This window comes from Psammomys obesus, unplaced genomic scaffold, assembly GCF_907164565.1.
Source record: "Psammomys obesus unplaced genomic scaffold, mPsaObe1.curated_primary_1811, whole genome shotgun sequence".
In the NCBI taxonomy this organism is placed as follows: Eukaryota; Metazoa; Chordata; class Mammalia; order Rodentia; family Muridae; genus Psammomys; species Psammomys obesus.
The window spans coordinates 6,693,002-6,702,493 of record NW_026593286.1 but is presented as its reverse complement, the minus strand read 5'-3'; the positions used below and the strand labels follow the sequence as shown (position 1 = coordinate 6,702,493).

The 9,492-nt window shown below is 53.6% G+C and overlaps 1 protein-coding gene across 1 annotated transcript; it reads right to left on the bottom strand.

Annotated features, from left to right (window-relative positions):
• Positions 1–3,911: 3,911 nt before the first annotated feature.
• Positions 3,912–7,892, bottom strand: Nppc (natriuretic peptide C). The gene is made up of 3 exons (XM_055616855.1): positions 7,667–7,892; positions 6,964–7,274; positions 3,912–4,346 (listed from the first exon to the last, which is right to left on the bottom strand). Exons 1-2 carry the CDS (start codon positions 7,754–7,756, stop codon positions 6,984–6,986), a joined length of 381 nt encoding a protein of 126 aa, XP_055472830.1. The 5' UTR covers positions 7,757–7,892; the 3' UTR covers positions 3,912–4,346; positions 6,964–6,983.
• Between the last annotated feature and the right edge of the window lie 1,600 nt (positions 7,893–9,492).

Genomic DNA, 9,492 nt, shown 5'->3' with positions numbered 1-9,492 from the left:
CAGACCCTGGAGGAGTGAGCAAAATACATCTCTGCTCTTTATAAAAGACCAGCTCAGGTGTTTTGCTATAGGGGTTGAAAATACACGTATGCACCCATACTCCCTCCCCATAGACTTTTCTCAAATTAGAGTATGGGCTACTCAGTGAGCCACCTTGCTTCTGTTGTCTTGGCTGGGGGTTCTTCTCAAGGCTCTGACTGTGTCCTTGCTGATAACTCCCTGGTCTCCTGTCCAGCACCACAACCCCATTCTCCTACCGTGCGCAGTTCAAAAAAAGAAAAGTGCTGGGAACCCCTCACTTACTGGAGACCTAGAAATACCCGTCTCCCAGCACCTCACCGCCTCCATGCTCTGTACCATGGAGTGCCACACCTCAGAATCACACCTCCGAGAGAGTTTGCTTGCCTGGGTCCCTTTTCCAGGTAGTTTGGGAGCCCAAGGTCAGGAGCCTGGGCCTGCTTCTGCTCCTGTTGTCAGCAGCTGTACGCCCGGGACCAGGGAGGCTGGGGAATGTCTCTACCGTGTCCCCTGGCTCCCTTCATGTTTGAGCGTGTCAACAATGGGCTTCCACAATTTGTCGAGACGCCGATCTGTGTCTCTCTGCGCTAGCATGCATGCTTGTGTGTTTCTATGCGTGCGCTGGGAGGCCACAAGAGGATGTGAATGTCCCCCTCTATCCTGATGATGGTCAGTGATGCTCTCTCACTGAATCTGGAGCTAGGCTGCTGGTCAGCAAGTCCTGGTGATCCTCGTGCCTCAGTTCCCCCGCAGTGCCGGTGCTTCGATTCTGAGTGAGGTCATGACGGGCTTTTAAATGGGGGCTGGGCATGACTCCAGTCCTGCACAGCAAGTGCTGCTGCACGTGGAACCTTTCCCCAGCCCTGCAGACAGAGTTTGAGGTCTAGTCTTTACCCTCCCTAAAGCATACATGGGGTAGGAACACTGCGCCTCGCTTTGCCCTGTGTGTTCACCCCCTGAAAGCTTCTACAAAGAGCGTCCTCGGGGACAGCAGGAGGCCCTGTGGCCTTCTGGAACCTGGAACTTTCTGTTTCTCTGCTGTACTTTGGACCACCCCACTCAACTGACCCTGCACAGAGGGGCCAACACTGCCAAGGGCTCCTCCTTGTCCCAGAGGACCAGGACTCCAGCCAGCACATCACTAGGGCCATCTTTCCAGCTGCTGGCAGTTACTGCCTCCCGTGTGGGAGAGAAGCCGCAGGTCTCCAAGGCAACACGAGGTGAAATGCTGGGAGCCGGGAGGGAGGCAGGCAAGACCCAGATGGGAGCCTTCAAGTGGAGGAACACCCCAGCCTTCCAAACGTTTCTCGTTACTTGCTGAACGTTTCTCAACCCTTCTTGGTTTCTAGCGGAATTCCCAGGCTGGGATGCCAAGCCTCTGTTGCTACTGCAGAGGCAGACTCAGGGCTTGAAGTTTGCATTAGTTACTTTTCTCCTCGCTCTGACCAAACACCAGACAAAAGCACCCTGAGGAGAGAAGGGCTCATTTTGTTCAACAGCTTGAAGGTACCGTCCCTCATGGAGGGGAAGACATGATGGTAGTAAGGCTGCAGTTGGGCAGCAGAGAGGGATGAATGTTGGCAATCATCTCCTTTCTCCTTAAAGTCTTTTTAAAATGGTTTATGTGTATGTCTGTGTATGTGCATGTACCCTGAGGAGGGGAGAGGGGGGGTCAGGCCCCTGGGAACTGAAGTACAGGTAGTAAGCCACCTGGTGATGAGAATCAAACTCTGCAAGAATGATAAACAATAAATAATAAAAAATAATAAATTAGTCCTCTGCAGGAATAATACACACTCTTAACCAACGAACCATCTTTCCAGCTCCATTCTCATTTCTCTTCTGTCTGGAGCCCCGGTCTGAGGGCCATCCCACCTCAATTAACCTCTACAAACTCGCTTACAGACATGCCTAGAGGTTGATTTCCTGACAGTTCTATAACCAGTCCCGTTAAGTTGACATTCAGAATCCCAGGAGAGCGGTTCTCTAGTGAGATCCAGGACCCAGGCCAGCAGGCTGAGGATCTGGTCTCACTGATGAGGGTTGACATTGCCAACTGTGGGCCTTGCCCATTTTGGGGGGGGCTAGCACGTGGAATGAGGCCAGCATACAAGCAATAAGACCACTTATTGGTCTTTATCAGCACTTATTGGCTGTTCCCGGGGATGACCCCTGGAAAACCCTTTTGGCCTCCAGTGGTAATTCCCTGGGTCACAGAATTCTTGGCCCCTTCTGTCTGGGCTTTGGGAAGAAGCACCTGTTTTATCCCCAACAAAGCCACAGTACAGCCTCCCGCCGTGCTCCTGCCACCTCCAAGGCTCTGGCATTCCCTCTGCCTCCTCTGGTGGGAAAGGGTGCTCCACCTGCGTGCAAGCTGAGGCACACACGGGGCCTGAATCCTGCAGCCCCTGCTGAGGATGGGTCTCCAGCCATAGACCTGGGAGCAAGACAGAGGAAGGAAGTCAGCCACACCCAGGCCTGGTCTTTTGGGCCCCAGGAGGGGACTGCAAATGTCCCCTAGGGTCTTGGAAATTGAAAAGTGGGAAGGGCTCCAGCCTTCTTCAGCCGGTTGCATCGTCCTGTGTGGGCCACTCAGATCCTGCTGCTGGAGAGCCACCTGTGAGTGAAGGTGAGGGGCCCGGGTGGCTGCAGAAAGGCCAGTTGCTACCAGTGTTCTTCAGTGACAGCTGTCTCCTGGGACTCTTCCGCTGGGCCCACTGGTCCCATGGCACAGGGCCGTACACATCCCTAATCCACCCGGTGTCATGATGTCACCAAGAGACTTTTAATGTTATTTATTTATTTATTTATTTATTTATTTATTCATTCATTTATTTATTTATTTATTTATTTATTTATTTATTTATTTATTTATTTATTTATTTATTTATCTATCTATCTCCTAGGTCTTGCTCTGTAACCCTGTTCTGGAACTCATTCTGTACACCAGGCTGGGCTTGGTCTTGTGGCAATTCTCCTGCCTCCCAGGTGCTAGGGACACAGGAATGTGCCGCCACCCTCAGCTTGGAGAGGCTCTCTGTGGCTCTTTCCTCCAGCGAGGCGAGACGTCAGAGGAGCCTGCACAGCCGTGTCATCGGATGGAGGAGATTACCACTGACTTACTGAAAAGTTTCCTGCTGATTTCAGGAAAAGAGATTCTAATCTAAATTATATTCACAAGAATTCCAAATCATTAGTCATAATTTCACACTCAGAGCTTAGGAGCTGTGACTGCTAGCAGGCTCCTCACCAGGCACTCCCCACAGCACACGCGTGAGATCTGGCCATTCCTGTTTGTTCTCAGACGTGCTACCCTAAGGTACCGGCTGGACACCGCAGTTCTTATGGAGTCGGGGGAGCTGCCTACCAAAGGCTTCGGGGGGGACCTTTATAGAAGAGGCTTGTAGATGGCAACCTGACAATCCCACGAGGCATACAGAAACCTCACCCTCAGACAGAGGGCAAGTTAGGAGCAGTTTCTTCTCACAGCAGAGACATGGGTGGGATGGAGCTGGGGGGGGTGTCCCAAAGCAGCTAAACCAACTCCAGTTTAGCTCCTGACATCAGCTTCCCAGGCGCTGGAGCAGAGCTGGGCCTAGTGCCGAGAGAACAGCTTCAGTAGATCGGAGGGATGGAGGGGGCCGGAACCTACATTTTACCGGGCTCCCCAAGGGACTCCGACACAGAGAAAGTCAGAGGTGGGAACCTGACTGACAGTTCTATTTGGAGGCAGATGCCTTGCCTCCACACTCTCCCTCTGCTCAGCCTAATTTTTGAAATGAGAAGCAATGAATAAATAAAGACACTTTTCAAGATGTTCGTGGAATGGCTTTTTTTTTTTTTTTTAACATTTTTTTTTCAACTAGTTAGGACAAAAACATTACAATGGTTGGCTTCTTTCATTTAGTTACATAAATAAAATTTTTATAAATATCTCTTTATAAACAATATAAATAGCTTTACAACATAAATACATTTATGCATGACGTGAATTTACAAACAGCAATGTTTTACAGTTGGCTTTGTCAGTCACTTTAAAAACTGTCCCTTGTCATCAAGTCGGTGTAGGAGTGTGTGTTTCATGTATATAATATATATATAATATATAACTTTTTATTTTTCATTTTTCAAAAAAAACCCCCAAACAATAAAATCATACCCTCCCCTCCCCAAATAATAACAGAACAGCTGGTGTTGTGTATTGCCAGTACCAGGAGGAAAAAAAAAATAAAAAGAAATGTAAAAGCCACATTGCGTTGGAGGTGTTTCCAGATGCTGGAGGCTGATGACCAAGGATGACCTCAGCGCACGGAGCTGAGTTCCCAATCCTGAAACACAAAGTGGACACAGGACGCTCAGTTCTGGCCTCTTAACTGAAGTCCAGCCTACAGGGTAGTTCTAGAGCCCTCTCCCCTCTCGTACAGTTGTACGAGGCAAAGCGCTTGTGCCTTTGATCTACAAGTCCTTTATTGGCACTGGCTGGACCAGCACAGGTGGAACCATTCTATCTGCCAGACCTGTGCTCTCCTCCCCCTCACAAGCTCTAACTACAGGCTTTGCTCCCAGCAATGGGTGAGAATAGTGGGGCCCTTTTCCAGTTCCGTTTTGCTCTAACACAAACCCTCAGGCAGTTGCTTTCATCTTGTGTCTGCTTGGCTATGTAAGGGCCGAGAAGAGAATATCTCAGGGGAAGGGTGTCCTATTCTGGACTCAAATCCTCGGTGCGATTTGACTTCCTGGATGGCCCTGAGTAGCTTTGAGCTCACTCATAAACTGGATAATAGCCACCTCTCAGAGCTGGCGCTGGGATTCAACAGAGGGCCACATATTAAGCATCTGCAGAGTCTGGGTCGCAGCTACCAGGCAAGCAAAGAGCACTTCCTTTTCCTGGCTCGCTTTGTCTCAGAAACTGGCTGCTTCAAGGTCCTCTTCGGCAGGAGGTGAACTCGAGCCTGCCACCAGCCCGGTTACTGGGCTTGAAAGATGAGAAGAAGGCGAAGTGCGCTGAACTCAGTCCCTACTCGTGGCTGCGTGAGTTCTCTGTGTCCTGAAAAAACGGCGGACACGTAGGGTCTACAGGACAGCACTCACGACGGGGCCTGGCTCAAATGGTCTGGGCAATTCTACCTAACTCTGGCTATTCCACGTGTGGTGCTCCTAGGTCTAGGGCCCAGGGGCAAATTGTCCCCTGAAGTCTTGGCCACACCCGAGTCTCTGGCAGTAGTATAATCAAGACCTACAACTGCCAGCGATGGTCATTATGATGGTGCTTGGAGCCAGACTCAACCCCTGCAAGGAGAAATGGTCACAGCCTCAGGAGTTCTCATCAGTGTGGAGAGAGCCTTGAGCTCTTCCATAAGACCAAGCGGGTGCTCTCCACTGGTCAGCTCTGCCAGGGGACATCGGGGTTTGGAAGGATGATCTGGCCTCTCCCTGGGGCTGGGATAGAGAAGGCTAAGGCTGTTCCTTTATGCCAGGAGAACGTCTCAGAGGCTGCCAACTTCCTCTGGTCAAAGGGGGTGCAGAAGCCTTGTTTTGACTTTCCCTCCTTAACAACTCTCACCACCCTGTGCCCACAGATGCCTAAGCCCAAGCCCAAGGCATCTTCAGGGAAGTACATCCCAGGCACTCATGAAGAGGTTAAGTACCTTTTGTTTGAACTCTAAAGTCCATTCTCGGCACTTAAAGCGCAAACTGAAAATCCAAGCCCTCAGACCCCACCTCTTAGGTATTTGTACAGAAGAGAGCAATCGACACCACTACGGTAGCTCGGTAGCTCGTAAGAACCAGAATCACATCTCTCCCCCAATAAAGGAGAGCAGGGACCCTAACGTCTCCATGGCACTGGGCGAAGTGTGCAGCTGGGTGCGGAGAGGAGAGGGCTGGTTGAGCTTTAGAGCCAGGGCACTTGGTGGAGTGCTGAGCTGGGGTATGTGCTTCTCTGGTCACTGGCCAGTGTTTCTGGCCTGGGGAGAGCATCCTGAGGTGCTGGGGGAGGGGGGAACAGACAGGGAATGGGACAAGCAATGGCAGCCGGTGAGCAAAAGCCAAAGCTAGGAAGCAGCAGGGGCCTGATTGTCAAGCACTTGTCTAAGCGAGGCGTTGTCCTTTCACATCATCAAGAATGGAGAGCAGGAAGCAGACCAGGAGGGACCGGACGGCCTCTGCTGGAGGGGAGGGGGGTAAGACTGAAAGTTTCCAGTCTGGGTGGAAAGCAAGGAGGCCAGAAACAGTTCAGAGCACCATGGGGGAGGGGGCAGGGTTGGTAAAGATCTCGTTTTGGTCACACTGAGTCTGAGGTAAGGCCAAGAAATAAGATTTAGCTTGTTCCCTGGCCTCTCTCTTGAAACAGGGTCACAAACCCCAGGGCTCATCCGGAAGCCCCAGGCTGCAGCCTCAGGACCCTGGATAGACCAGTTTGCCCACAGTTGGGTTTGGAGCAGGGGTAAGATTCAGAATGCCCCAGGCAGAAGGGTGCTCTGCTGCTGCCCACAGAGGCCCTTCTCACTGTGAGGAGCAGGCATCTGCCTCGCTTGAGGGACAACAGGCTCAGAAAGGCAGTCCTGGCTGCGGGACAGAGTTGGCAGAGAAACTTACTCTGAGCTGGTGGTACACTTTTCCCTCGCTCTTTCCAGGACCTCTCTAACAAATTTCCAGCTGGCTAGGTGGTCTGTGGTACATGGTGAGGTTGGGGGCTGGGCCTACATAAGCCTGTCTCTGCTTTTTTTTTTTTTTTTTTTTTTTTTAATCTGTAAAATGGAATAAATGAAGTAGCAGGCAAATGTCTGGCTTACACTTGATCCCGTGCCCGGGTCTATTTGGGGAAGGTCACAGATCCTAAGGACCAGGGGGGCAAACCGAACTGCCTGCTCAGGGCAGCGATAAGGCTCGTTTCTCCAGGGCGCAGAGCTAGGCGGGCAGGGAGCGTCTGATGGTGTTACTCACCGCCGCCAGGGGTCGCTGCACTAACATCCCAGACCGCTCATTGAGCCGATCCGGTCCAGCTTGAGGCCAAAGCAGCCTTTGGACAAGCCCTTCTTGTTGCCGCCTTTGTATTTGCGCGCGTTGGGGTGCTCGTGCAGAAGGCGGGCCCAGGCCGCCCGGGACTTGGTGTCCACGCGCAGGTCCCGGAGCAGTCGCGATCGGTCTCCCTTGGGATTGGCTCCCCCGCCGCCTGGAGTCTTGTCACCCTTTTTCTGATTGCCACCAGCTGCCTGGGGTTCCGCCAGCTCCTCCCCTGGCGGGGTTCTCGGGACCTGTCGGAGAAAAGAGTGGCCAGGTGAAAGGGTGCACCGAGGTAGTGCAGGTGACTTTTACGGGGCCCAGATGGCGTGGCTCTCCCCAGCGGCGATTCCCCCCCACTCCATGCCGGACAGCTGAGTCCGGCATCCACCTGCCACGCATCCATCTCGCCGGCTCCTTCCGGGAGCCCCTTGCCCTTCCCGTGCCGCTTGTCCTTCTGAGCACACTGGGGCACAGGAGATATGCATGTGTCGACATTCTCCCGAGGCTGGGAAGTGAACCCGAGAAGTCCCCGCTCTGCGGTCGCACGTCCAGGGGGTCTGCCTTTCCGGGCTCTCTGTTCCCTCCTGCGCGCCGCGTCCTCCCAACCCCCTTACAAGCCCAGCGTCCGGGCGACAGCACCCACCTTCGGTGGCGCCCCGGGCTTGGCTTCGGAGGGCCGGAGTGAGAGTAGCGTAAGCAGCAGGGCGCAGGCGATCAGCTGGGAGAGGTGCATGGTGCCGGTGGGGTGGAGAGGTGCGGAGTCTGCAGCCGGGACGGCCGGTGAGCAGTCCGAGCGGCAGATGCGGAGCAGGCTGGCTAGGCGAACGCGGGCCCTGCTGCTGCGCGGCGCCGGCTGGGTGCGCTCTGAGTCCGCGGCTCGGCTGGTGCCCTTATAATCCAACCTGCGGCTGATGTCATCTTCCCGCCCACCGGGCCGCCAGGGCCAATGGCACAGCGTCCGCGGCCGAATCCACGGTCAGGGAGGGGGCCGCGGGGGCTCCCCCCTCCGCCCCCACCCACAGCCCACCTCGGAAGGATCCCGCGGCTAGGCCGGCTGCGCTCCGAGCCACAAAGCGGCGCGCACCAGGGAACTCCGTTTGTAGGACGCGCTAGTCCCAGTACTGGGCTTCTAGGCGCCCAGTGCGCCACGGATCAGCCGGGTCCTCACGGCGCGCACTGCTCCTGGTGTGAGTCTGTACTCCTCTTGCAGGTGCAAAGGCTTAGAAGAAATGTCCCTTACGCCAGATTGCACAGGTAGAAAGTTGGTGCAGCTTGGAATCCACGCAGATCGCCCTTTCCCCAAACGCTTTACTAATGCCTGATCTTCGTTGACGTGAACTAGCCAGGGTGGAAGAGCTGACTGAGTCCTGAAGGCCCTCACACTGGGGAGGCAGAGGATGGGTTTGAGAGATACCAGAGGGAGGGGCAGGGACCGCTTGCTTGCTATAGCTGCAAAGGAGACTCCTAAGTCTCGGATCCACCAATACCTATGAATGCAAGGATGTCATCAACCCAGGAGTGTGTGTGTGTGAGTGTGTGTGAGTGTGTGTGTGTGAGTGTGCGTGTGTTAGAAGGCACTTTCCTTCAGTGGCGTACTGACCCTGCCCGCAGGTGGAGATGTCCAGTTCGGGTCCCCAACACCACAGTGCCAGGGCTCTATTCAGCTCCAAGCCCTGACAGGCCATCACCATTGAGTTTGGGGCTGTAGTTGCCTTCTGGCTATAAGGACCAGGCCCCTTATCCTTGCCGCATGCAATGTCTCTCCTTGGCCCAGAATCTTGGTCCCTCAGACTACGGGGAGCCCTGCAAATTAGAAGCCACTAGAGAGCTTGTAGTTTCAAGAATCCAGTGATGTGCAGGAGTTTGTCTTCCTTCTGCTGAGCAGGACTCAGGCTGGGGAGAAAGAAAGAGAAACATTGGCAAAGTCCCTGTGGTCTATAGGAGCAAAGAGTGCAGGGGAGGGGGTGAGAGGCAGGAGCCAGAGTTAGCTTTTAGGGGGGGGGGCAGTGGGAAGACTCCGGGAGTCAACACGGGTCTGGAGGACCAAATGTTCCTGGAGGGTACAGGGAGGGCAAGGGTGTACTGATTGCACAGCTCACCTCATTCTTCCGGGTCCCTTCCCACCATGGCATCCTAAAATCCCCAAATGAGGACCACAAGCTCCTTCCAGTTGGTTAGGAAATGACTCACAGGTGAGGTTCTAATTTGAAGAAAGATCTAGACATCAGTGCTGGAGAGATGGTTCAGAGGTTCAGAGCACTGGCTGGTCTTCCTAAAGGTCCAGAGTTCAATTCCCAGCAACCACACGGTGGCTCACAACCACCTGTAATGAGATCTGGTGCCCTCTTCTGGTAAGTAGGCACACATGCAGGCAGAATACTGTATAAATAATAAATAAATCTTTAATAATCCTTTTGCATTTGAGAAGGAGAGAGAAGCAAGGAGGGTGGGAGTGAGCGCCTCAGTGGG

Coding starts and splice junctions, on each gene's coding strand:
- Nppc (XM_055616855.1), bottom strand. CDS start 7,756: ATGCACCTCTCCCAGCTGATCGCCTGCGCCCTGCTGCTTACGCTACTC. Junction 7,275..7,666: donor AGCCCGGGGCGCCACCGAAG/GTGGGTGCTGTC, acceptor TTTCTCCGACAG/GTCCCGAGAACCCCGCCAGG.